This window comes from Taeniopygia guttata, chromosome 36 (genome assembly GCF_048771995.1).
Source record: "Taeniopygia guttata chromosome 36, bTaeGut7.mat, whole genome shotgun sequence".
Taxonomy (NCBI): domain Eukaryota; kingdom Metazoa; phylum Chordata; class Aves; order Passeriformes; family Estrildidae; genus Taeniopygia; species Taeniopygia guttata.
The window spans coordinates 2,157,721-2,185,290 of NC_133061.1; the positions used below are offsets into that span (position 1 = coordinate 2,157,721).

At 51.2% G+C, this 27,570-nt stretch overlaps 3 protein-coding genes across 3 annotated transcripts in view; 1 reads left to right on the forward strand and 2 right to left on the reverse strand.

Annotated features, from left to right (window-relative positions):
• The window catches only part of LOC121468988 (uncharacterized), a 418,875-nt gene extending 406,776 nt beyond the window's left edge, over positions 1–12,099 (reverse strand). Inside the window, exons 1-2 of the mRNA XM_072921310.1 lie at positions 12,037–12,099; positions 11,270–11,565 (exon numbers count right to left, since the gene is read on the reverse strand). Of these exons, the coding sequence (XP_072777411.1) occupies positions 11,270–11,565; positions 12,037–12,099 (359 nt within the window). The remainder of the gene's footprint in view (positions 1–11,269; positions 11,566–12,036) is intronic.
• LOC140681435 (olfactory receptor 14J1-like) lies at positions 5,285–7,198 on the forward strand. The gene is made up of 2 exons (XM_072921267.1): positions 5,285–5,835; positions 7,105–7,198. Exons 1-2 carry the CDS (start codon positions 5,285–5,287, stop codon positions 7,196–7,198), a joined length of 645 nt encoding a protein of 214 aa, XP_072777368.1.
• Positions 12,100–26,168: 14,069 nt separating the features above from the next.
• LOC100231785 (olfactory receptor 14A16-like) lies at positions 26,169–27,172 on the reverse strand. Its single transcript, XM_072921340.1, has one exon. It carries the CDS (start codon positions 27,099–27,101, stop codon positions 26,169–26,171), a length of 933 nt encoding a protein of 310 aa, XP_072777441.1. The 5' UTR covers positions 27,102–27,172.
• Positions 27,173–27,570: the final 398 nt, after the last annotated feature.

A 27,570-nucleotide genomic window follows, 5' to 3' on the forward strand; every position in this document is an offset into this window, starting at 1 on the left:
CATGGTGACACTGTGGGGCTTCATGGACCCAGAGACCATTATGACTCTGTGGGGCCTGATGGAACCATGGAGACCATTCCGACCCTTCAGGGCCTGGTGTCACCAAGGGGGCATTGTGACACCTCAGGGCCTCACTTCAGAAGCAAGGGACCATTGGGACACTGTGGGGCCCCATGGAAGCGAGGGAACATGGAACAGGTCTGGCTGGCTTGGCCTGCCAGGGGCCACCTGACAGGTCTGGCTGATCTTGGGATGTCAATGCCTGCCTCTTATCAGCTCCTGGAGCAATGGGGCTCCGTGTTCTCCTTTGTATGGAAAAGAACTGTCTGTCTTTTCTGATGCCCCTTGCCAAAACTGACACTCTGCCTAAAAAATTTCCTATATTCAAGGGTATCTCTAAGAACAGAATCTGGCAGCTCTGGCTGGCCTTGTCCTCTGGTGGTAACATCTCATTTGCCCCTAAAACAGTGGGGCTCTGTTCCTTCATTCCTATGGAAAAGAACTGGTCTTCATGTCCAGGAACCATGGCCAAAATTAGAATTATCCACCAAGCCCGGCCGGGCTCACGGAACCATCTGCAGCCCCGGGCAGATATTGACTCTGGCAGTGCTGCCATCCTCCCTCCAGTGAGAGAAAAGGACACAGGGCAGGCACACAGAGGAGCAACATGAAGACACCGGGATCAGTGAAGAGGAAGTTGAGTCCCAGATGGGAGGGATGAGGAGATGCCTTGATCTTGGGGCTGAAATTCCCTGCTAAAGCTATGGAGAAGGATTTCATTGATACATCAGGCTCTCTTTTTCCCTATAAGGCATTGAAAAGCATGGGGAGATGACTTGTTTCAGCAAAGGCCTCCATGTAAAAGTAAGCAAATGTTGAAGTAGCTGAGATCCCATGAGAAGTTTGAACAGAGAAAGAGAGCAGAGTGATGAGACCCTGTGCACCAGGGAGAGAAGAAGACCTCTGTTCCCAGAGATGATTTCAGAAGCAGTTGAAGAGAACCTCTGGTCTTGAACAACTCATCTTTAAACTAATACCCCATAAGCTGACATGGCCCATAAACACAGCTGTGGGAAAAGCTGTGAAAAAATGGCAGGGATTTCACTATTACACTTTTTCCGAGTGGCTGCTATTCATGGAACTTAAGAACCACAAGAGAACTGTTTCCTTATGGAGAAGTCTCCATAGCAAGAAAAAGAAACTCCTCTCCCTAAGTGAAGTGAAGAAGGACTATTCTAGAGGTGGTAAACTGGCTGAAAATTTTAGGTTTTGTCTCCTTACGTTGTCAATAAGGAAGAAAAAGTTGTGGCGAGAAGAAGAGTGTTCTGAAAGTTTTGTGCTGATTCTTATTACTCTTTCTTTTAGTAACTGCTAATAAACTTTTCTTTATGCTGTTTTAAAGTTTTGATCCCACTTTCCCTTTCTCCTTATCCTACCTCACAGCAGGAAATGAGTAACTATATTCTAGTGAGTGCGCTGGTAATTAGCCAACACTGAACCCACCACACTAATTAATGCATTGCCCAAGAAATCTCAAAATTGTGAACCAAAACCACTACAGAAACTTCCTGATGAACTGCACGAGAGCAGAGGGAAATCAAGGCAGAGCCATGGTTTGTTAGGACTTGCTTGATCCTAATGAGCCCCGTGGTGCATTTGGAGCTGAGCCCTGGAACCTCGGGGCCTGAGAGGAGATTGCACAAACCTGCCCAGGAGTTAAAATCAAGAGCAAGCACCCAAAATGTCTCAATGCATTAATGGGTCCCACTGAGGTCCATCCCCAACAAAGGCTCCTTATGGATTCTTTGGAGGAGAGAACTGGAGACCAGGATGGCAAAAAAACCTCTCAGAGCCTCAAAACGGCACAAAAACCTCTCAGTGTGGAAAAGAAAATCCAAAGTACATGAAAAAAGTTGAGTATCTAAAAGTATTAATGAGCTCCACTGAGTGTCAGCACAAAGCTCTCAAGAGACTCATTAAAGCAGATAATTGGGGCCATGATTGCACAAACCTCCCACAGAGTCTGGATCAAAAGGGAAACACCAAGTACCTTAAAAGAACTGAAGTACCCTGAAGCATTAATGAGCCCCACTGAGTGTTGTTATCGACAAAGGCTCTCCAGGGACTCATTAGAGCAGATAATTGGAGGCCATGATTGCAGAAATCTTGCAGAAACTGCAAGGCAAAAGCAAAAGACAAAGTCTTTTGAAGAACCTGCAGTCCCTGGGAGCATGAAGGAGCCCCCAGGGCCATTCCTGACCAAGGCTCCCCAGGGACTCCTTCCAGCAGATCCTTGAGGCCACTGGGATGTGGACTAGGGGGGGATGCTGAGGGCAGGACCAGGGGGTGACAGTGCCCAGCCTGGCTGGGGCTGTGCCAGGAGGCCCCAGGGCCTCAGGACAAGGAGTCTCCTCACAGCCCTTGGTGGCACAGACCCTGCTGTGCCCCAGGGCACCAAGACTTGGCTTCTCTTTGTCCCCACCTGTCATCAGTGCCTCCAGTTCTCTGCTCTGCCTGGGGCCTGGGGACACTTTCTCAGTCGTGTCCCTCAGTGGGACCCATTAGAAGTCCAAGAAACTTTGGAGTTGGATTCTGACTTGGAGTTCTGGAGAGGTTTCTGCAGCTCCCTCTCAGGGCCTGATGTTCAGGGCCTGAGCACAAAGCCCCAGAGGGTCATTAAAGTCCTTGTGCTGTGTCTGTGCTGCTGAGCTGGGCCGGGCTCCTGGCACAGAGGGTGATCCTGGTAACCAAGCAGAGCTTCAAAAGCACATTTCTCTTGCTGAGCAGCTCTTCTCCCAGCCCAGCAGGGCTGGGGCACTGCCTGCAGCCAGCCCGGGCACAGCACAGAGGCACAGAGAGCTTCAATCAGTCAGGGCTGGGAAGGGGCTGAGAAGTGCCTGGGGCAGAATCACTGCCAGCCCTTGGCACAGGAACCTCTGGCTGCAGGACAGTGCAGCTGCAGCTCCTGGAGCGATCTCCTAAAGCTGGAACATCCCAATGCCCACAGACCCTGTGAGTGCATTCTCTGCTCATCTCCTGTGCAGAGCAGCCAGGGGTGCCCAGGGCTGTCCTGCAGAGCAGGGTCCTGCAGCCCAGGGCGCTGTGCTGGGCCAGGGACTCTGCTGCCTGCCAGGGACAGCTCTCAGCCGGCCCTGGAGCTGCTCCCAGCGCTGGCCAGGAGCTTTGGGGGGAAGGAGCCACCCTGAGCAGGGCAGGTGCTGCTGCTGAGAGGGGCTGGGTGGGGCAGGGCTGCTCCCAGCTCCAGACCAGCCTGGGCACAGCTCCTGAGGACACTTCCCAAAGAAAGTAAGCCTGGGATTGCTGTAAAGGTCAGGAGCTTTCCTGAGAGTGTTTTCAATTTCCTGCTTGGAGAAGGATGGGAAAGTTGGGGTGATGACAAAAAGTGTATTGCTTTTTAAACATTTTTCATATATATGTAGCTCTGTAAATTTCTATTCTATAATTATAAATAGAGAATTGTTACATAACTCTATTAAACTCTTAATTAGCTCTATTAAACTACTATTATGTACTTATGTAACTGTAATCCTTAGCTGTCTCTGCTATGTTTTCTCCCTATCTCTTAGATTTTACAAACATAAGCTGACTGTCTAAATACATTCCTGAAATACTGTATAGTCTAATTATCAGGAAGAGGACCTACAAGAAGAACACTTTGGTTTTTTACCAGAATCTGAGCAGTCATAAATAAGAGAGGGACAAAAAAGCCCTTGGACCTAGTCCAATGCGCTGAGCCAGGGGTGTGTAATTGGGGCAACTGAATCTCCTATTGGATATTCCTGTTAAATATCGTAATTAATTAACCCTAATAATTGTTGAAATCAGGGGCTGTATGTACCCCATCCCCACTGGGACACCTGGCAGCTTCCAATAAAGCTCTGGTTTTTACTTTACTCTTCTAACACTGTTGCAAGGGGTTTTTTTCTCTTTTGTTTATAGAAAACAGGGGGATGAGAGAAGCAGAACAGGAATTGTAATCCCAGAATCACAGAACATTCTGAGTTGAAAGGGCCACATGGGATCATCAAAGGAATGTTTGAACATTTACAGAGACTCCAGAACTGTGACTTTGGGTGGTCAGTGTCTCTGCTGGGAGCCTCCCAAAGGGCCTTCAGCCACTCCTCAGCCCTGGACAGCAGCAGCATCACCTCTGCAGGGCCCAGCAGGGCTCTCCTGAGCTGCCCTTGCCCAGCTGCACACAGAGCCTGCCCCAGCCAGGGCCCTGCACACAGGCAGGTTTCTGTAGGGCCGGGCCGAGGGCACACAGGGTGGGATGGGCTCTGTGAGCGCTGGCAGGGACAAGGCACCTCTCAGGAGGGGATGTCCAGGCCCAGGGAGATGCTCAGGGAAGCAGAGGGGGCTGAACAGAGCAGTGCTGGGGGAACAAACCCATCCAGCCCCTCACCTGCCCTCAGCCGCAGGGAATCCTTTGCCTCTCACATCTCTCAGTGGCAAACTCTGAGTGCAGCAGGAATGCTGGGGATTTCTGACCTCAGAGAGCCAGGAATGGTGTGTGGGTAGGAAAACAATTCCTAAAATCAACTCCTGTCATCTATTTCCCTTAGAAGTGTGAGTGCAGATGGTACCAAGCCTTCCTGCAATAGGACTTATTCCCCTGACAAATCCTGAATATCCAGCCTTGTCCCTCTGCCACATGGCAACAAGCCCCAGGCAGTGGGGCAGGGATAGCTCCCTGAGAGCCCCCATAAACAGGCCTGGCTGCTCCTGGCACACTCAGCCAGCACAACTGGAGCTCAGGCAGGGACCTGGGTCAAGGTTTTCCCAGAGCAGGAACAAGGGTGGGTGAGTCCCAGCAGGACAGGCTGCAGGGAATGGCCCAGGTTTGGCTCAAGGCAGTCTCTCCTGACTTGTCCCTGTCCTTTCTCCATGACCAGGTGCCCATGTGCAGCCACAGCAAATGTCCAACAGCAGCTCCATCAGCCACTTCCTCCTGCTGGCACTGGCAGACACGCGGCAGCTGCAGCTCCTGCACTTCTGCCTCTTCCTGGGCATCTCCCTGGCTGCCCTCCTGGGCAACGGCCTCATCATCAGCGCCGTAGCCTGCGGCCACCACCTGCACACGCCCATGTTCTTCTTCCTGCTCAACCTGGCCCTCAGCGACCTGGGCTCCATCTGCACCACTGTCCCCAAAGCCATGCACAATTCCCTCTGGGACACCAGCACCATCTCCTACACAGGGTGTGCTGCACAGATCTTTTTCTTTATGTTCTTCATGTCAGCAGAGCTTTCCATCCTGACCATCATGTGCTACGACCGCTACGTGTCCATCTGCAAACCCCTGCACTACGGGACCCTCCTGGGCAGCAGAGCTTGTGCCCACATGGCAGCAGCTGCCTGGGCCAGTGCCTTTCTCAATGCTCTGATGCACACGGCCAATACATTTTCCCTGCCCCTGTGCCATGGCAATGTCCTGGGTCAGTTCTTCTGTGAAATCCCCCAGATCCTCAAGCTCTCCTGCTCCAAATCCCACCTCAGGGAACAATGGTTTATTGCTGTTAGTGTCTGTTTGGCATTTGGTTGTTTTGTGTTCATTGTTTTCTCCTATGTGCAGATCTTCAGGGCTGTGCTGAGGATCCCCTCTGAGCAGGGACAGCACAAAGCCTTTTCCACCTGCCTCCCTCACCTGGCTGTGGTCTCTCTGTTTATCAGCACTGGTGTATTTACCTACCTAAAGCCCCCCTCCATCTCCTCCCCATCCCTGGATCTGCCCCTGTCAGTTCTGTACTCGGTAGTGCCTCCAGTCCTGAACCCCTTCATCTACAGCCTGAGGAACCAGGAGCTCAAGGCTGCAGTGTGGAAACTGATGACTGGATGCTTTCAGGGACATTAAACTGCTGGCAAATTTCTGAAAATCACTTGTAACAAAAGTCATCTTTGATACTTCTTGTTGAATTAGTTGTGGGGATTTTTTTTCCCTTTGTTTTACTTTTTTTCCATATTGTCCACAATAAATGTAATTTTTGTGCCATTTGCCATTTTGTTTGTCTCCACCTTCCCTGTGGCCACTGTGTCAATGAAGGGCTGCACTCTCGGTGGCTTTCAAGGAACTCAAGGATCTCCCAGGAGAGTTTTCTGCAGAGATGCCCTTTTGTTGCCTTCTCTGGAGCTGCAGCAGCAATGTCTGTGTGCAGAGCTGGGGCAGATCAGGGCTGGCACAGCAGCTCTGGTCTTGCTGGCCACACCATTCCTGATCCAGGCCAGGAGCCATTGGCCTTCTTGGCCACCTGGGCACACTGCTGGCTCATGTCCAGCCTGCTGTCCATCAGTCCCTGCAGGTCCCTTTCTGCCTGGCTGCTGTCCAGCCCCTCTGTCCCCAGCCTGTGGTGCTGCAGGGGTTGTTGTGGCCAAAGTGCAGGACCCGGCACTTGGACTTGTTAAACCTCACCTTGTTGGGTTTGGGCCCTGGATCCAGCCTGTCCAGGGCCCTGTGCAGAGCCCTCCTACCCTCCAGCAGATCAACACTCACATCCAGCTTGGTGTCATCTGCAAAGATGTCCTTGGTTCCAAGGGGCCCCTCAGTGTCACAATGTCCCTTTGGTTACACCAGGCCCTGCACTGTCACACTGGTCTCCTTGGTTCCTTGGGACCCCAAAATGTGACAATGGACTCCTTGGTTCCATGGGGCTTCACAGTGTCACAATGTCTACAGATTTCACTGACCTGTCCCCAGTCCTGAGTCCTGGGGTCACCTCTGGCTGTGACTCTATTCCTCAGGTGCTCTGACTGCCAGGGGTTGGATGAGGGAAATTGTGGGGAGGGACTGGGGACAAAGTGTTATTGATTGTCAGCCATGAAGGGTCTTGATTTTTGTATCTGTTCAGACTGCATGAGGAGGTTCTGGGGCTCAATATAAATTGGTCTTCGTTGATATCAATCTATAAACCGGAAAATAAAAATTGTCTCTGCATTGTTTACAATATAGTATAGTCACTTTGAATACACTTCTGAAATCTGTCTAATTAACCACAGAATAATTAAAAACTTCAATTATTCTCAGGGGCTTTTCTTGTTTTGGGAGTTTTGAACAAATGTTTGTGAGCTTTTCTCACTGAATTCCTGAAGTGAAGAGCACAAAGAAGAAGAGGCCTGTGGAGTAGGAAAATTCATCAGCAACCTCCAAGTGGCTGATGATCCACCCCCATCGGAGCAGCAATGAGCAGAAATGGGCACAGCTTTGTGGCTGCCCCAGCTCTGGGATGGGCCCTGGGCCTGGAGCAGGAGCAGCTCTGCAGGGCCCCAAGGCCGGGGCTCTTGTGCTGGCCTGGGCAGATGGGATGGCAGGAGGGGCTGCAGAGCTCTCAGCACCTCAGCCAGAGGGGAGCAGGGCAGCCAGGGAGCTCCTTTGGCCTTGGCCAAGCCCCTTCCCCCATGGTGGGGCTGAGTCCTGGCTGAGCTGCAGCTGCTGCTGTGCCCTTGGCAGGGGCTGAGGCCGTGGGGCAGTGCCCAGAGCAGCCTGGCCTGAGCAGAGCTGTGGGGCCAGAGCCGGCTGGGCTGTGCTGGGGAGAGGCCCTTGGTGCTGCCCAGAGCTCAGGGCAGCTGGCAGAGCTTGCAGGGAGCTGGGCTGGGCTGGAAGAGCCTGGCACAGAAACCATCAGTGTCCATCTCAGCCTGGCTGAGCGGGCAGGGGCAGGAAGAGCACCCCAGGGTCCGCATGTTCTCTGTGTGGGAGCTGAGCTTGTGACCCCCTGAGCCCTCCCAAGTGCTGGGGCTGCATCTCCAGCTCCAGAGGAGATGTGACAGGTGGGAGCAGAGACAAATAATTCCTGGTGGATTCCTTCTTGTGTTTGTTTATACAGGTGACCTGGATCCATATGTAGATGAGGTGGTTTGTGTCAGATAACACTGGGAGAGTGATCAGAGTAATATTTTTTTGCTGAAAATTATATTTCACACATAATGCACAATGAGAAAAAAAAATACACATTTTATCAGAAGAGCATCTGAATTTTTCAGAGGATGAGAGACTCATTGAGGTTCCAGCAGCCAAACCTGTTCAAATATTTTCCTCAAGGCTTCCTTGAGATGAGAGGTGACCACCAGAGGCCAAGGCCAGCCAGAGCTGTCTGTCCTGGCAGCTTTTGTCTGGGAGAACCCTTGCATATCGGGAATTTTTCAGGGGGAGTATAAATTTTGGCTGTGGACACCTGGAAACATGGATGGTTCTTTTCCATAGGAAGGAAAGCACAGAGCCTCACTTCTCCAGGGACTGATGAAAGGCAGCCCTCAATGTTCCAAGATCAGCCTGACCTGTCAGGTGGCCCCTGTGTCATGGTTTGACACTGGCACAATGCCAGTGCCCCCATGAAAATGCAACCCCACAAATGATTGCTGTGAAATGCAATCAGGAACAGAGCAGAGTAGGCCCAAGCTCAATAAAAAAGGAGAAACTTTATTAAACTACTACTACTGTAAAACAAAAAAGCAAGAAAAAAAAATTAAATTCAAAATTAAAACCTTCCAAAACACTCTTCCCTCCCCCCAATTCCAACAAACCACAGTGAGACACAACTTGGACTCCCAATCAGGTTCCCACCCTTCAGAGGATCAATACTCAGTCCATCGAGGGAGAGAGGCGTCTCTCCTGTGCCATAGACCCCCAGGAAACACAGCTGCCACCTCTTGTGTTTCCATGTCACACATGGCACCGCCTGGAGAGAATCTGCCAGTGTGACACTCTCCTTTCCATGTCACAGTGCTCTCACCACCATGCATGGACTGCTCCATGGACAGACTGCTCTTAGGATTTTTCTTTTCAAGGATGCTCTGCCAAGAGGGAAAAAAAAAAAACAACAGCTCAGTTTTTCATTTTTGGGGCCGCAGTCCTGCCCCATTTTAGCCTGGGGCCGAGGGTCCAAGAATAGAGATCTTCTTTCTTCTTCTCTGAAGACAGGGGGCATCACCACAACCCTCCTCAACTCTTCTCTATTCACTCCACTCCTGTCTTTTTCTCAGCTGCTGAAACAGGTCTCTTGCCTCACCATACATCCTCTTAAAATACAGTCTCTTTCTTGGAGGAGAAAATTGGTTCAGTCTATGGCTAACAAGAGAAAGTCTAGCCAAAAACCACTCCATCATCTCCTCCCACCTAGAATTTCTCCTTCTTACATCTCAGGCCCCTGACTGTCTCGTTTCTTCTCTTTCAAATCGAGGAGGAATAATATTTGACAAAGCTTTCATCATCCAAGAAGGGGTTAAAAGTCCAAATTCCCTGGCCAGCTGGCCAGGCTCTCTGCCCAGACCTCCAGCTCCTACGCTGGGCACTTCCCGCTCCCCCGCCCCGCTCTTGCTGTCTCTTTCTCTCTCTCTCCATAGAGACCCTGGTGGGGGGGACGCAGACATCCCAGATTTTCCTCCACCCTTCATCTGCAGGGAGCCAGCCCGGTTCCAGCCCCTGCACCCTTCGGCCTTACCTCAGTCAGGCCATGGGGCTTCCCCTGCCCCAGCCAGCCATGGGCCGGGCAGGGGAGAGGCTGCACTGCACCCTGACCGGAACCAAAGAGAGCGAGTTCTCCTGGGAATTCTGCTTTTAACCCCTCTGTGATCTCAGAGGTGTGACCAGCCTCAATTGGTCACCCCAAGTGCCAATGTCCAACCCCAATCACTGACTGGCTTGACCCTCTTCCTTCTGTGTTAAACCACGACACACTCCCAGGGTCTGGAATTCCAGTTCCTGGCCAGGAAAAAATGTTCCTGACTTTGAATTTCCTTCCTATCCTCTCAACAAATTATAATAAAATTATAAATCAATAAATTATAATTAAAATTAAATATAAAATAATTGAAGTATAAGTATTTAAACTCTTACTTACAATACTCCAATAATGATTTAACCCATAACAACAATAACTATTAATGTAACATTACCAATAAATATAAATAAATAAATTATATACCAAGAAATACCTTTTCAAAGTTTTAACTCATTATCTAATAGACTTCAGATAAAAATATCTAAAAAAACTAACATACAATCTAACACACCTTAGTAAAACAATTCAAATTAAAAATTTACTAAACACAAAAAAACCACACCACTATAATTTCTCATACATTTTAAGCAAATAATTAAACTTTAATAACATCCTTAAGTACGCTAAAAAAATTAAATTATTTTTGAAGAACTTAATTGCAGATGCGTGGTTTTATTTGGATATTGGTTTTTGGATTGTTTGGGTTAGATGATTTTAAAAAAGGGATTTTTATAGGAATTTAATCAGCTTAGAAGGAGCCACTCTGCAAACACAATTGACTGAAAATGAATGGGACAGAAATCAGTAACTCTGAACATTTTATTTGCTATCAAATACATCCCAGCCACCCAGCCCCACACAATCCCCATCCCACTGCTCCCAACTGAGATCCCACTTCTCCCAATCTCCTCCCAACCCCATCTCACCCTGGCAGCTGTGGAATTGAGTGAGTTTTGTGTGGGATTTAATTTTTTTGAGGTGGGAACAAGCAATTTGAGGTGGGATTGTGCCTTTATAGGTTAAAATTCTGTTGTTTTCAGTGGGATTGAGTGGTTTTGTGGTGACAGATCCATCCCTCTTGGCTTTTGAAATGCAAAGAGATGGAGAACACTGCCCAAAATCACCTGAGAACCCACAAATCCTCCAGAAGTTGAGTTCATGGCGTTCAGGGAGGGTGCAGCTGCCAGCGGTAGGAACAAATGAGACGGGTCTTGGTTTAACAAAGCTCCAGAATCCATTTCTTACCCCTGAAAGACAGAGCAAAGGCAGGGCCATTGGGGTTTGTATAGGGTATCCCAGGGGTGGAGTTAGGGTTTGGGTCAAGGGAAGAATTATTGCCAACAAAAAAGGGTGAGATCAAATTCCTGCCTCTTAGCAACAGGGGAAATCAACCCAGATCCTAAATTCCCCCTCAAACGCCTGTGAAATGGTGGCACTTCAGATATTTTTGATCAATTTCTTTAATTTAACCCTGTTTTGACTGTTTTTAAAGAATAAAGATGAATCAGAGGAAAATTAGGACCAAAGCAAAAGGAGAAGCAGCCGGGTGTGTTCCCAACATGGATCACAGGGAATGTGGGTCACCAGGGCTGTGCCCAATGTGGGTTCTCCAGTGGGGGATGGAGCTGGAGCAGAGCACGAAGCTCTTCCCACACTCGGGGAAATCCCAGGGTTTCCCTTACTGGTGCCTCCGTTGGTGTTTGGTCAAGTCAGAGCTCTGGGTGAAGCTCTTCCCACACTGGGGACACTCGTAGGGCCTCTCCCCAGTGTGGATGCGCCGGTGCCTGACAAGGGTGGAGTTGTGCTTGAAGCCCTTCCCGCAGTCGGGGCAGCGGAAGGGCCTCTCATCCGTGTGAATCCGCTGGTGTTTGAGGAGATCAGAGCTGGTCCGAAACCTCTTCTGACACTCGGGACACTCGTAGGGCCTCTCCCCAGTGTGGATGCGTTGGTGGATGATGAGGTCGGAGCTCCAGCTGAAGCCCTTCCCACACTCCCCACACTTGTAGGGCCATTCCCCAGTGTGGATCATCTGATGTTGCTTCAGACTTTTGCTCTGCCTGAAGCTCTTCCCACACTCCAAGCACTTATGGGGCTTCTCCCCATCGTGAAGCTTCTCAGGGACCACCAGCTCTGAGCTCTGGCTGAAGCTCTGCCCACCTTCCTGACCCAGAGTGGGCCTTTCCTCCTCAGAGCACCCTGGGCTGGGTTTCCAGCCCCTCCTTGTGTGGGATCTCCAGGGCTTTTCCTCCCTGTTGGATTCCTGTGCTGTGGAGTTGCTCAAATCGGCCTCTTCCATGAGGTTGTGCTGCAGAGATTTGTCCTTCCTGGTCTCCATCATCAGCTCCTGCTCTGGGGTAGGAAGGACAAGGAGAGGATGGGATTTGCCTCCGTGCCACAAGGAAGGGTAAGGAGATCCCCCCAGTGCGTCCCTGTCAGCAGAGCGTCGGCAGCGGGGCTGTCCTGCAGCCGGGGGCCAGGCTGGGCCGGGAGATGGAACAGGAGAGAGGGGGAAAGGGGCACTGACTTCCTCCTCACCTGCCTGGATGTCCCAGGGCGCCTTCCTCTTCCTCACAGCCTCCTCCTCCATTTCGTGAAGGTTTGGGAGTGGGAAATTCTGTTTTGGGAGGAAAACAAGGGATGAGCACAGTGAGTTTGTACTGGTTTTAAGGCAAACCAGGGGGAGAGTCTAAGCCAGAATGACAATTGAGTAAGAAAATTAAGATCAAGGCAATGATACAGAAACACTGGCTTAACCTGAGAGAGTCAGGATATAACCTGACACCCTGTTGCTCAGGGTGGTGGTAGCAGTCTGATGAAATGGTGGCTGCAGTCCGGCTGGAGTGATGAACGTGATTCTGTCAAAGCCTGTAGAAGGGTCTGGTCTTCCTCTGAAGGTCCAGTGGTGGTTATGGAGCTCTGGTGCTCTGGGAATGCAGTAGGCAAGGTGGTTGTTGTGTTGCAAGGGTGAGATTATATCCAGGTAGGAATGCTTGGTTCCTCCCCCTGGGCAGAGCATCCCACAATGGGATGATGTAATTTTATCAGCCCTGCAGTGACACTCAATGGCCCATTAACAGAAGATGGCCCCTGGAGGGCGTTATCAGGGCTGAGCCATGGAAGAGATAAAGAACACTGCCCCACCTGTTGATAACAGTTTATGGAGATGGTGACTGAAAACGCTTTTGGTTACATCTGACACTGTAACCTGAAACAGTGAGGCCATCCCTGCTCGGGGTGGGGGGTGAACACCACCCCCCTTACCCAAACTGGCTCAGGTGTAACACCCCCACCCTGGGAAGGCCACACACATAAATGACAATGTCACACTTGCCTCACCCCAGGGTGATCTCTTTCCCCGTCACTCCCTTGCTCTCGCCCCTTTTTTCTTTCTTTCCATCCCTCTCTCTACCTCACATTTGTTGTTCAATAAAATCCACCTTGGATTTGGTCTTGGTAGCACCTTAATTGGGGCAGAGGCATTTCTCTAACAATTTTATTAACCAGATTGCGACATTATTTTGGCACAGTGAGTTCAGGGCACTGCTGTCTGACCCCAAGTGCCTTTTTGACAACAGCATGGTTCCCTTCTCGGCAGAGGTTCTGCCTCTTTTTGGAGGAACTCTTGGAAACTTGGATGCAGCTTCCTCTGAGCAACTTTTAGGAGAACTTATGAGGAAAATGGCTGTTGTGGGTGGCCAGTGTAAAGAAAGTATTTTCTTGTCCTTCCCTGAAAAGTTTTTTAAAATCACTGGAGGAAAAGGACAAAATGAGACCAGTGAGACTGACAAGGATCATTCACCACACAGTGAGGAACACAGGGCTACTAAAATCCTACCAGAAGCCAAGCTCAAGTAGCTAAATTCCTGAATAACTCCCAAATTCACAGGCTTGGGGGCTTTTCCAAATATGAGAATGATTATTTTCTTCATCCCTGTCACCTTTGTGACAGCTCCACAGACCTTTCCCTTCCTTTTAATAATCTGTATTGGGCCAAATTTCCACCTTGCTTTTTTTGGAACCTGCCAACATCTGAGCTGGAGCTGTGCTGGAACTGATGAAATTTTGAATTCCCACAGAATTGCTTCTGTTGTTGGCTTAGTAATGTTTGGGATTTGTTTGTGTTTCCATCACAAGTGACTTGTGGGAAGAGCAAATCTTCCTCAAGGCATTTTATGGAGGGTTAAGTTTGATTTCGAGTTTGTTTTGTCCAGTGCCCAGGGGATGCTCAAGGTCTTTCTGGTTTTGGTTTGGCCCTAATTTTCTTCTGATTTGTCTTTTTCACATAAAAACACCTGAGAAATTACTAAAAAGAGTATTACCAGAGATGTCAAAAGTCCCACCATTTAAGAGGTATTTGAGGTGGAATTTATGGTTTGGGAACATATTCTGGAGGATTTGTGAGTTCTTGGGGGATATCTGGTAGTATTCTCCATATCTTTGCACCCCAAAAGCCAAGGTGGATTGATCTGTCACCTCAAAATGACTCAATCCCCCTGGAAACACCTCAATCTTACCCCAAAATGGCTCAATTCCACCTCAAAATGGCAGGTTCTCACCTCAGTCCCATGCCAAAATTACTTGATTCCACAGCCTCCAGGGTGAGATGGGGTTGGAAGGCGATCGGGAGACGTGAGATCCAAATTTGAGGGTGTGTGATTGCATTTGTGTGGGGCTGGGTGGGTGTCATGTATTTTGATAGTAAATAAAACTTTCAGAATTATTGTTTTCTGTCCCATTCATTTTCTGTCAGTTCTGGTTTGCTTTTCAGAGTGCCGCCTTCTCAGCTGATTTTGTTTGTGACCTCCTGTCCCAGACTGAAAAGCAAGATGTGTTCTATTTGCCATCTGTATGGCAGTTGTGCTGTGCTAAGTGGGCAGTTTTTCCTTATCTCTTCCACAATCAATCCTCAGTCAGGGGAGACATCTGCTGATAATGGGCTATTGAATGTCACTGCATGACTGATAAGAACTGTAACATCCCATTGTGAGATGCTCTGCCCAGAGGGAGGAGCCAAGCATTCCTACCTGAATCTAGTCTTGAGATTCTGGCTCACCAACACAGCTTTTTCTGGGCTGGATTTCTCAGAGGAACAGCTGCCTCTTCCTCTTCAGAAGAAGACACCCTTTTCTACAGGATCACTTCTCCAACAGAATCACACCTGACACTCCTGGAGGACTGCAGCCACAATTCCAATTGGACTGTGGCCAACACCCTGTCCAACAGAGTGTCTGGTTATTTTTTGACTCTGTCAGTGTTGTTTTCGTTTACTGCATTGTTTATTTTATCTTTTTATTTTCTTCCCTGAGAAAATACTGCTATTCCTGCTCCCATATTTTTACCTGAGAGCCCCCCTTTATTTCAAAATAATAACAATTCAGAAAGAAAGAGTCTACATTTTTCTTTTTCAGGAGAGGCTCCTGCCTTCCTTAGCAGACATGTGTCATTCCAAACCAAAACATCTCCTTTCTCTCCTGCCTTCTATTGCCTGCTCCTTTTCTCTCTCAGTGTCTCCTTTGACCCAGGGCAGCTCCCACCTAACACCCTGCCCTGATTTAATTCCCAATCCATGAGCTACGACAACCATGGGTGAAGTTATGAAGGCTGGCAGTGAAATGTCACTGTAGGATCCTGCTGCACTTGGCTTTTGGCTCTTCCATAAAAGCTTTGCCTTCAAGGGCAGGAACATCTTTTCCTGGCTGGGAACTGGAATTCCAGCCCCTGGCAGTGTTTGCCATGGATCCCAGAGGGGCATTCCCGAGGCTCCCAGGGTGCTGCTCCTGCTGTGCCTCCCAAGGAGCTGTGCAGGGCAGGGGACAAGGTGCAGCAGCTGTGTTGGTGCTGCAGTGCCACAACAGCCCCTGGTTCCAGGAGTTTCCGCACTGCCAACAGCCGTTCCTGGGTTCCATGATGCCCTGCTGTGTCCCCATGGATATTTGGTGTCATGAAGTTCTTCAGTGTCACAATGGCCACCTCGCTCCATGAGCTTCCGCAGTGTCCAAATGGCCTCCTTGGATGGGCAGTGTCACCATGGACCATTGGCTCCATGCAGCCCCGCTGGGTCACCATGGACTCCTTGGTTCCATGAGGTTCTGGGGGTGTCTCCATGGTCTCCTTGGATCCACAGTGTCACAATGGACCACTGGATCCACGTGGCCCTGCTGTGCCACCATGGCCCCTTGGTTCCATGGGACCCCAGGGTCACAATTGACTCCTTGCTTCCACGTCACCCCCTCAGTGCCAAAATGGCCCCTTCGTTCCATGTGGGACACAAAAGATTTATAGAAACATTGAGCAAATCCTGCTTAACACACCTGGGAACACCTGTTTGCATTCCAGAGGGAGGTTAAAGGTGAGGATGGCACCAGCAGCTTCCATCTGAAACAGAGATCCAGGGAAAGGAGTGGGACAGAGAATTCAACTGGGAGACTCAGAGAATTCTGCTTCCAGAGATCATTTCTGGTCACACTGTTCCTTGTAGAAAGGTGACACCATTCCAGGCAGCCTGTACTGAGCAGGTGGCTCCTGAGTGGGGTTTGTTGTTTGGGAAACCTGCTCAGGCTTTTCCATTCTCTCCTTCCCAAGAGAAAAACTTCTCCTGGGCCTGTGTGCAGGCAGAGCCCTGAGGAGAGCAGGTGGGACACGGTGCAATGGGCTGGGACATGGAGCTGCAGAGCTCAGGGACAAGGTTCTGCTGCAGGGCACAGGGATGTCAGTGCCAGGTGGGTGATGTCAGACATGGTGAGGCTGGGGGTGAGGAGCAGCTTGTCCAAACAGGGTCAGTCCTCAGGGGGCTTATTCTTCTACATGCCCAGACCTCCTAAGGAGACCTTCAGCATCAAGATCACCTGGGGAATGCTTCTATCAGCTCTTCTCTGAACCGGAAAATAAAAAAATACACATTTGATTGAAGAAACAAAGGTCATGAAGTGCACTTGGAAATCTTCCTCCTTACAAGAACTCCAAACTGACTCCAATCAGCTGCACAAGCCCTGGAGACTTGCAGATAATTGAATGAAGACAAAGCGCCCCTAAGGGCTTCCTTTTCTTTAATGATCCCCATGGAGGATTTGGGGTGAAGTCCAGAACCCTCAGGCACTGAGAGAAGGCTGAAGAAGCTGCTCAAGGAGTCAGGAGCAAAACTCCAAGTCCCTTGGAGTATCACTGGGCCCCAGTGAGGGCAGGGACTGCCAAAGGCTCCCCAGGGACTGCTGAGAGCAGATCCTTGAGGCCAGGATTGCAGGGAGCCCAAGGCTCAGAGCAGGGAACTGCAATGCTGAGCAAGGCCTGGGCTGGCTGGGGGAAGCAGAAAGGCCAAGCCCTGAGCCCAGCCTGGCACAGCAGGGCCTGTCCCTCACGGGTGGCTCGGGGCTGTTTGTGGGGCAGGGGGATGTGAGGGGCAGCAAGGACAAATGTCACAAACCTGTGTGACCCTGCAGATCCTCATGGAACCAAGGGGCCATTGTGACACTGTGGGGTCCCATGGAACCAAGGGAACATGGAACAGGTCTGGCTGGCTGGGCTTCCTGGGGACCACCTGACAGGTCCAGCTGACCTTGGCATGTTGAGGGCTGCTTCTCATCTGCCCCTGAAGCACTGGGGCTCTGGGCTTTCCTTCCTATGGGAGAGAACTGTCCTTCTCCTCCAGGGAACCAGGGCCAAAACTGGGATTTCTTCTCCAAATTTCCTTATATAAAAGGATTGTTTCCAGATTACATCTGCCAGGAGAGACAGGTCTGACTGCCTTGACCACCCAAGGGTCACCTCTCATCTGCCTTTGAAACACTGGGACCGTGTGCTTTTCTTTCTTATGAGAAAAAAACCATCCATCTCGACGAGGCACCCATGGCCAAAACTGAGGATCTGCCTCCGGAATTCCCTATATCCAAGGATAGCTCCCAGACAGAAGCTGCCAGGACTGACAAGTCTGGCTGGCCTTGGCTTCCTGAGGGCTGGCATTCATGTGCCTCTGAAACACCGGGGCTCTGTTCTTTTCTTCCTAAATGTAAATAATTCTTCCTATCCAGGAACCCACAGCCAAAATTGAGATTCCACCTCCAAAATGCCCTGTGTCCAAGGATAGCCCCTAGATGAAAGGTATCAGGAGAGTCAGGTCTGGCTGGCTTGGCCTAAGGGTGCCCACCTCTCATCTTCTTCCAGAACACTTGGACTTGCACTTCTCTTTCCTATAGGAAAAAAATCATTCATCCTGTCATGGCCAAAACTGGGATTCCACCTCCAAAACTTCCTACATCCGAGGATTAATGCTTTGAGAAATGTTTTTTGTTGATTTAATGACCTATTAAAACTTTTCCCAAAGTTTCTCTTATCTTCTATGTTGCCAGAAAGGATGTTTTATTGTTTTGAGCTCCTGAGAATCTCTCTTTGGTATTTCTCCAGTGCATCCAATTCAGAGGACACAAATAATTGTAATTCCTCATAAATGTCTCCTTGAGAGAGTTGTTTGGGGGATGGGGGTCAGGGCTTGTGTGTCCTGCTTGGCACAGCCCAGGCAGGGCTTTCACAGCCCCATCCCACACTCCATTTCCCAGCTGGAGCCGCTGGTGCCTCTGAGTTCTGCTGCCCCAGCCCCAGGGACGCTCTCCTTGTCTGCCCATTCCCCCAGGGTCTCTGGGCAGGGATGGCCTCAGTGGGGGCTGCTGACATCCTCAGCAACTTGGAGGCTGCTGCTGAATTTTACTGCTCCAGAGGCTTGTTCAGCCTTCAGCTCTTCAGTGCAGGAATTTAGTGCCCCAGGGCTTATTAACATTCAGAACACCTTAACAAGCCAAGCCCTGGGAATCATTTAAGTTTTCAAATCTCTTGTGGTTGATTACACTATATTTAAAAGGACAGTGAGAAAAGATTTCTTCAGGTCCTGTTTAGTTTTTTTTACTCCTAATAAATTGATGTGTGAAATCTCCAGTTGACACTGAATCCAAGTGCCTCCTCATGCAGTTGGAATAGATATGAAAATCAAGACCCTTTGTGGCTGACAATCCATCGGACTCTGTCCCTGCCCCCACCCCACCATTTCCCCCATCCAAGCCCTGGCACTCAGAGCAGCCTTGTGCAAATCTGAGCTCCCTCCAGCCCAGTCTGCACCTGCAGGTTTCAGCTCCTTGGCTCCAACTCCCACCTGCTTTCCTTGGAGAAGGAGCTGCCCCAGACACAGAGGGATGTTCATTTATTGCCAGCCAACAAAGCCAAGGGAAGGCACAGCTCCATCAAATGCAAGTCATTCCTCTGCTATATATTAAATCCACTTTGCACAGCAGACAGTCTCAGAGCAATGGAAACACCTTCTGTGCCCAGCACAGATCCCAAGGTCCCCCCAAACCCTCCCTGCCCCGATTCTGCCCGGATTTGCTCTTTGCACACACGAGTCACAGGCTGAAGGCAGGAGCTGCCTCCATGCCCAGAGGGAGGAAAAGAGGGAAAGTGGATGAAGAGCTCTCCTGTGCAGAGCCAAGGTCCAGGTGCCCCTGCAGTGGGAACCACAACTCATCAGGTTTGTGTCCTTTGGGCTCAGGGACTGGTGACCCTCAGAGGCACAGAGAGGTTTCTTGCCAACAAACACAAGTTGAACATTTGAACACTTTAAAAACAATCACAGCTCTTCCCTCAACTCTCTGTGCTGTCCCAGCAGCATCTGACATGTCCCCATCCCCAAGGAATTTCTGCACAGGAGCAGTTTTAGACAAAGACATGAAAGGTAATTCTGTGATAGATATAAATGTAAGTAAGGTGTTGAATAATGTGATATTTATTTGAACTTCAGAAAGATTGGACAACTCTGTGAAGCTCAAAGCATGAAGCCAGTCAGTTGAGAGGACCTTGAATGACGAGAGAGCACCTAGAGGAGCAACAGGAAGGACATAGATTGAGCTGGTCTAGTGAACAGATTTCCTTAGAGATGGCCATTTAAACATGAGAGCTGGAAACACCTGAAGGAAGCGGGAGATGATGCAATAAACAGAATATTGGTGACTCAGGAGGATGGAAAGATCAATATTTCTTCTTCTCCCATCAATACACTTCCAGGAAATTCTTGTTCTTAGAGGGAAAACATTGGTCTTTCTTAAAAGTAGTGAAGTGACCCAGATAATAAAAATGTCCCTGTATAATATGAAATGTACACATATTAACACCTGTGCCCCTTTCCAGGCAGACATCAGCTGTGTGCCCATGACCAGGCAGTGCCACTTGTGCCCTGAGGTGCCGAGCTGGGATTGGATCTGTCAGAGGAGCTGAGGGAGAGCAGAGCACCTTGCAAGCTGCAGGTCCCTGCCAGCCCCGCAGGGCTCCTGTGCCATCAACATCTGCTCTGCTCCAGTCTGGAACAGGGCCCAGCACGGTGCCAGGACCATCAGAGAGCTGAGGTGTGTGCTGGAATTCCATGCCCTCCCCATGGCGCAGCAGCCCTGCATTTCCCTGCTCCAGCCTTGGTCTCCAGCACAGCCATGGAGGCTCTTTGGGCTCCTGAGTGTTCCTGCAGCCCCCAAGGGCAGCTGAGCTCTGCCTTTGGCACAGTCAGCCCTGGCCAGCACAGGCCATGCTCAGCAATTCCTTGTCTGTGCCCGGCCTTGCTGCCAGCCCCAGCTCAGCAGCCAGGGCTGCCAAGGGCTGGCACAGACAGAGGCTGGCACTGACAAATGTCCTGGGCCCCTCCCTGCCCTGTCCATGCCCCAAGGGCACAGAGCAGCCTCCTCTCTCGGGCTCTTGCCTGTTTTCAATGCCTTGTCCAGGCGCTGGCCCTGCCCCACAGGCCTGGGCTGAGTCCTGCCCCTGCCCGCTCAGCCAGGCTGAGATGGACACTGATGGTTTCTGTGCCAGGCTCTCCCAGCCCAGCCCAGCTCCCTGCAAGCTCTGCCAGCTGCCCTGAGCTCTGGGCAGCACCAAGGGCCTCTCCCCAGCACAGCCCAGCCGGCTCTGGCCCCACAGCTCCGCTCAGGCCAGGCTGCTCTGGGCACTGCCCCACGGCCTCAGCCCCTGCCAAGGGCACAGCAGCAGCTGCAGCTCAGCCAGGACTCAGCCCCAGCCATGGGGGAAGGGGCTTGGCCAAGGCCAAAGGAGCTCCCTGGCTGCCCTGCTCCCCTCTGGCTGAGGTGCTGAGAGCTCTGCAGCCCCTCCTGCCATCCCATCTGCCCAGGCCAGCACAAGAGCCCCGGCCTTGGGGCCCTGCAGAGCTGCTCCTGCTCCAGGCCCAGGGCCCATCCCAGAGCTGGGGCAGCCATAAAGCTGTGCCCATTTCTGCTCATTGCTGCTCCGATGGGGATGGATCCTCAGCCACTTGGAGGCTGCTGATGAATTTTACTGCTCCAGAATGCTCTTCTTTCTTGAGCTCTTCAGTTCAGGAATTCAGTGAAAAAGGCTCATAAACACTTGTTCAAAACGCCCAAAGAAGAAATACCCGTGGGTGCAATATAAGTGTTCAGTTCTTCTGCGGTTAATTAGACAGATTTCAGAAGTGTATTCAAAGTGAATAGACTGTATTGAAAATAATAAAGAGAGAAGTGGTTTGTCCTGTTAAATATTCCTGTTTATAGGTTGATATCAGCAATGTCCAGTTGCTATTGACCCCCAGCACCTTCTAATGCAGTCTGAACAGATATGAAAATCAAGACCCTTCCTGGCTGACAATCAGTAACACTTTGTCCCTATTGCATCCCCACCATTTCCCTCATCCAAGCCCGGGCACTCAGAGCAGCTGAGGAATGGAGTCACATCCAGGGGTGTCCCCAGGGCTCAGCACTGGGGCCAGGTCAGTGAAATCTCTTTACTGCTGATCTGGACGAAGCCATCGAGGGCACCCTCAGTCAGTTCCAGGTGAGCCCAGGCTGGGTGGGAGTGTGGCTGTGCTGGAGGGCAGGAAGCTCTGCAGAGGGATCTGGACAGGCTGGAGCCATGGGCCCAGGACAATGGGATGAGGTTCACCAAGGCCAAGGGCCGGATCCTACCCTGGCCTCACAACCACCCCAAATCCCTGGCTGTGCCCTGGCCCTGATCCCCCAGCCTGTCCTGTTTCCTTCATCCCTGCATTGCCAGGGACTTTCTGGGACAAGGGAGCTCTGCTCTGGGGATGGAGGGAGCTCCAAGTGCCACCACTGGAGTGGGAACCACAACTCATCAGGTTTGTGTCCTTTGGGGGTCAGGAACTGGTGAGACTCAGAGGCACAGAAAGTTTCTCTTCATGGCCAACAGACCACAGTTGAACAGGACACAAATTAATAATAACCATGCTCTTCCCTGAGCTATGTGCAACGTCCCAGCAGTGTCTGATGAGTCCACCATCCACAAGTGATTTCCATGCTAGAATGAATTTCAGACAAATGTGGTTCTGTGATAGATATAAGCACAATTAAGTTCCTTTATTAGGATGCCCATTCTGGAATGGGGGAAAAACAGCTCAAACAGTTCCTGATTTTCAAAGCTGTCAGTGGTGGATGAAGAAGAAAGGTCAAGCTGCTTTTAGTGTTGAGGAAATGCTAAAACCAGCCTGATTCATTTCATCTCCTCCTGGCCTGGCTGATCTCCCCTCTTTCCCCTTCCACCCATTGGCTTTTCTCTCCCACCAGGCCCCCTGGTGAAGAGCCTGGCTCTGTGTTCTCCATCCCCTCCTCGCTGGCACTGCCAGGCTGGCATGAGGAGCCCCTCAGCCTTCCCTGCTCCGGGCTGGACAAGCCCAGCTCCCTCAGCCTCTGCTCACAGCCCAAGGGCTCCAGCCCCACCTTGGAGGCCTTTCCCTAACCCTGCTCCAGCTGCCAGACATCTTTCCTGCCCTGGGAAACCCAACCCAGGCCACAGGGACCTGGATAATCCATGTCCTTGATGTCCTGGTCACACAGCCCTGGCCCCTTGTCCCCTTGTCAGGCTCTGGGGTGGATCCTGTGGAACATCCTTTGGTGGAGGCTGTGGCTCCAGGGGGACCGGGGGGATACTGGGGGACAGGGACCCTGCTGGGCATGAACAGCATTGGACTTGTTGGGAGAAACTGTGAGGGGCAGCTGGGGCGGAGTGACCAACCCAGTGACCTCACAGAGCCCTCCTGGGATGTCACACAGCCCCTCTGAGATGTCACAGCCTGCTCTGTGATTTCAGATTCCTGTCCTGTGGTGTCAAAGCCAGTTCTGTGATGTCACAGAGATGGCCTATGAGTTCATAGCCTCTTGATGACCTCACATTAACCACTCTGGATGTCATGGACCATTCTGCCATAGATCACTCATGTGATGTCATAGCCCACTCTGTGACCTCATGTTACCAGATGATAAATTTTCTCCCTGAGGTGAGCAACACCTGGAGCTTTTTCTCCAAAACCCCAGGCCCATGGAAACCACACAGTGCCCATTGTGGGAGAAGGGGAACTGGAAGTTCACCAGCCTCAGTGTCCTGCCAGCTCAGCCAGGCCCACGGGAACATTGGGGTCCACGACCACCAGGGACCACCAGAGAGACCCCCAGGACAAAAGAACACATGGGTAAAGGGGAGGGAAATATGTTAATGATTCTGGGGAAATGATTATCAGATGTGTGTTTAGTCCAGGACAATCAATGAATATGTGTGCAAAATACAGAATATGAACAGAAACTTTCCTGCACTCAGCATGCTCAGCTTTGGGAGGAGCTATCCCCTGTGCATCCAGCTGAATAAAGAATGCTGCTTCTTAATGCTGCACTGGTGTTAAGGAGTTTTCTGTTTTACCGAATTTTTGGTAACACTCCACTCCCAAGGAAAGCTCTGTCTCCTGCTGTTCACAAACAGAGAAGGGCTGGTGGCAGATGTGGGGGTCAGAGGCTGCCTGGTGCACAGAGACCGTGAAATAATCAAGTTTACAATGATCTGTGAAAGGAGGGGCAGCAACAAAACTTCCACACTGGAATTAGGAAGGGCAGACTTTGGCCTTTTTAGGATGCAGATTTGGGGAGTACCAAATCAGGTACTAATTTTTTTAAGGGTAACAGCCCTTAAAAACAAAAGGGTCCAGGAAGGAGGGACACATTTCAAGAAAATAATCTTAAGGGGGAAGGAGCAGCCTGTCCCAGTGTGGCAAAAGATGAGGTGGTGAGGAAAATGACTGTCCTGGCTGCCCATGGAGCTTTTGTGGGAACTCAGGGGAAGGAAGAAGGTGCATTAACTTTGGATAGAAGGTCAGTCAACTTAGCAAGAGTTTAAGGACGTTGTATGAATAAATTCATAGCAAAACATGGGATAAGGAGAACCTCTACTCTTTATTGGATACAGTGGAAAATATAGTAACTAAACATAAAGAAAAGGTTGAGCTACTTAACACCTTGTTTGTATCAATTTTCAATATATGGACAGGTTGTCCTCAGGACAAGAGTTCTCCTGAGTTGGCAAATGGGCACAGGGAGTAGAACAGCCCCCTGTAATCCAGGAGGAAGCAGCTGGTGACCTGCTGAGCCACTCAGATGCTCACAGGTGGATGGGATGGGAGGGGATCCATCCTAGGGGCATGAGGGAGCTGGTGGATGAGCTCCCCAAGCTGCTCCCCATCATTTACCATCAGTCCTGGCTCACCAGGGAGGTCCCAGAGCACTGGAGGTGCCAGTGTGAGCCCATCCCCAAGAAGGGCTGGAAGGAGGATCTGGGGAACTCCAGGCCTGTCAGCCTGACCTCGGTGCCCGGCAAGGTTATGGAACAGATCACCTTGAGTGCCACCCCAGGGCACCCACAGGATGGCCGAGGGGTCAGAGCCAGCCAGCGTGGATTTAAGAGGGGCAGGTCCTGCCTGAGCACCCTGATCTCCTTTTATAACCAGGTGACCCACCTGTGGATGTGGGAAAGGCTGTGGATGTGTCCATCTGGACTTCAGCAAAGCCTTGGACACTGTCTCTGACAGCTTTCCCTGGAAAAGCTGCAGCCCACGGCTTGGGCAGGTTCCCTCCTGGCTGGGAGATGGAAGAGCTGGCTGGAGGCTGGGCCCAGAGAGGGGTGGGGATGGTGCTGCACCCAGCTGGTGTCCAGTCCCTGGTGCTGTCCCCAGGGATCTGTGTTGGGCCCAGTCCTGTTTAACATCTTCACCGATGATCTGGGGGAGGGGATCGAGCCCACCATCCCCAAATTTGCAGGTGACACCAAGCTGGGTGTGAGTGTGGATCTGCTGGAGGGCAGGACAAGGAGACACAGCCTTCAGCTGCACCAGGGGAGGTTTAGGCTGGACAAGAGGAAGAAGTTCTTCACAGAAAGGGTGAGTGGGCATTGGAATGGGCAGGCCAGGGGGGAGGTGGCAGAGTCACTGTCCCTCTCCAGTGGCACTCAGATGCATTGTCTGGGTGACAAGGCAGTATTAGGGCATTGGTTGGACTTGATGATCCCAAAGGTCTTTTCCAGCCTATTTGATTCTGTCATTCTGTGATGATTGGGACACTCTGGGGCCATTGTGACCCTGCAGGGCCTGGTGGAACTAAGAGGACCATGGTGACACTGTGCAGCCCCATAGAACCAGGGCTCCATTGTGGTGCTCTGGGGCCCAATGGAACCAGGGAGTCCCCGTGACACTGGGTCCTGGTGGAACCACAGAGGCCATGGTGACACTGCGGGGCCTCGTGTAACCGAGGGGTTTCACCACTGTGACACTGCGAAACCAAGGAGAGCATTGGGAGAGTCCAGGGCCCAGGGGAACCAAGGGGCTGTTCTGACACTGTGGGGCCTCATGGAACCAAGGGGACATTGTGACACTGCAGGACCTTGTGTAACCAAGGGGCCACTGTGACACTCTGGGGCCTCCAGGAATCTGGAACGCCGTTGTGACACTGTGTGGCCTCGTGGAAACAAGGAGTCCATTGTGACACTGAGGGGACTTGTGGAGCCACAGAGAGCATTGTGACAGTGTGGGACCTCATGTGACCATGGGGCCTTTGTGACACCCTGGGGCCCCATGGAACCAAGGGGCCACTGTGAAACTGCGGCACCAACGAGAACATTGTGACACTGTGAAGCCCCATGGAACCAAGGAGTCCATTGTCACATTTTGGGGCCCCATGGAACCAAGGACATCTTTGTAGATGACACCAAGCTGGATTTGAGTGTTGATCTGCTGGAGGGTAGGAGGGCTCTGCAGAGGTCCCAAACCCAACAAGGTGAGATTTCACAAGTCCAAGTGCCGGGTCCTGCACTTTGGCCACAACAACCCCTGCAGCGCTACAGGCTGGGGACAGAGGGGCTGGACAGCAGCCAGGCAGAAAGGGACCTGTAGGGACTGATGGACAGCAGGCTGGACATGAGCCAGCAGTGTGCCCAGGTGGCCAAGAAGGCCAATGGCTCCTGGCCTGGATCAGGAATGGTGTGGCCAGCGACCAGAGCTGCTGTGCCAGCACTGATCTGCCCCCAGCTCTACACACAGACATTGCTGCTGCAGCTCCAGAGAAGGCAGCAAAAGGGCATCTCTGCAGAAAACTTTGCTGCAAGATCCTTTAGTTCCTTTAAAGCCACCAGGAGTGCAGCCCCTCATTGATACAGTCTGTGGCCACAGGGAATGTGGACACAAACAAAATGAGAAATGGCACCAAAAATGACATTTATTGTGGAAAACATGAAAAAAGAAAAACAATAGAAAAAAAATCCCCGCAACTAAACCAACAAGACGTACCAAAGATGACTTTTATTACAAATGATTTGCAGAAATTGGACAGCAGTTTAATGTTTCTGAAAGCATCCAGTCATCAGTGTCCACACTGCAGCCTTGAGCTCCTGGTTCCTCAGGCTGTAGATGAGGGGGTTCAGGGCTGGAGGCACCACCGAGTACAGAACTGACAGGGCCAGATCCAGGGATGGGGAGGACATCGAGGGGGGCTTCAGGTAAGCAAACACTGCAGTGCTGATGAACAGAGAGACCACAGCCAGGTGAGGGAGGCAGGTGGAAAAGGCTTTGTGCCGTCCCTGCTCAGAGGGGATCCTCAGCACAGCCCTGAAGATCTGCACATAGGAGAAAACAATGAACACAAAACAACCAAATCCTAAACAGGCACTAACAGTAATGAGCCCAAGCTCCCTGAGATAGGAATTGGAGCAGGAGAGCTTGAGGATCTGTGGAATTTCACAGAAGAACTGTCCCCGGGCATTGCCATGGCACAGGGGCAGGGAAAATGTATTGGCTGTGTTCAGCAGAGCATTGAGAAAGGCACTGGCCCAGGCAGCTGCTGCCATGTGGGCACAAGCTCTGCTGCCCAGGAGGGTCCCGTAGTGCAGGGGTTTGCAGATGGACACGTAGCGGTCATAGCACATGATGGTCAGGAGGAAATACTCTGCTGAGATGAAGAGCAGAAAGAAAAAGAGCTGTGCAGCACATCCTGTGTAGGAGATGGTGCTGGTGTCCCAGAGGGAATTGTGCATGGCTTTGGGGACAGTGGTGCAGATGGAGCCCAGGTCGCTGAGGGCCAGGTTGAGCAGGAAGAAGAACATGGGCGTGTGCAGGTGGTGGCCGCAGGCTACGGCGCTGATGGTGAGGCCGTTGCCCAGGAGGGCAGCCAGGGAGATGCCCAGGAAGAGGCAGAAGTGCAGGAGCTGCAGCTGCCGCGTGTCTGCCAGTGCCAGCAGGAGGAAGTGGCTGATGGAGCTGCTGTTGGACATTTGCTGTGACTGCACATGGGCACCTGTTCATGGAGAAAGGACAGGGACAAGTCAGGAGAGGCTGTTTGGAGCCAAACCTGGGCCATTCCCTGCAGCCTGTCCTGCTGGGACTCACCCACCCTTGTTCATGCTCTGGGAAAACCTTCACCCAGGTCCCTGCCTGAACTCCAGTTGTGCTGGCTGAGTGTGCCAGGAGCAGCCAGGCCTGTGTGTGGGGGCTCTCGAGGAGCCATCCCTGCCCCAATGCCCTGGGTTTGTGGCCATGTGGCAGAGGGACAAGCCTGGATATTTAGGAGCTGGGCTCTGCAAAGGTGATACTGCTGCTGTCCAGGGCTTAGGAGGGGCTGAAGGCCATCTGGGAGGCTCCCAGCAGAGAGACTGACCACCCAAAGTCACAGTTCTGGAGTCTCTGTAAATGTTCAAACATTCCTTTGATGATCCTGTATTTCTCTTTCTGCTCAGAATGTTC

Bases quoted from the DNA above. Each gene is read 5' to 3' on its own strand.
- LOC100231785 (XM_072921340.1), bottom strand. From the start codon at position 27,101: ATGTCCAACAGCAGCTCCATCAGCCACTTCCTCCTGCTGGCACTGGCA.
- LOC140681435 (XM_072921267.1), top strand. From the start codon at position 5,285: ATGTGCTACGACCGCTACGTGTCCATCTGCAAACCCCTGCACTACGGG. The intron at 5,836-7,104 runs GTGGAAACTGAT...GAATTCCTGAAG, and splicing joins CAGGAGCTCAAGGCTGCAGT to TGAAGAGCACAAAGAAGAAG.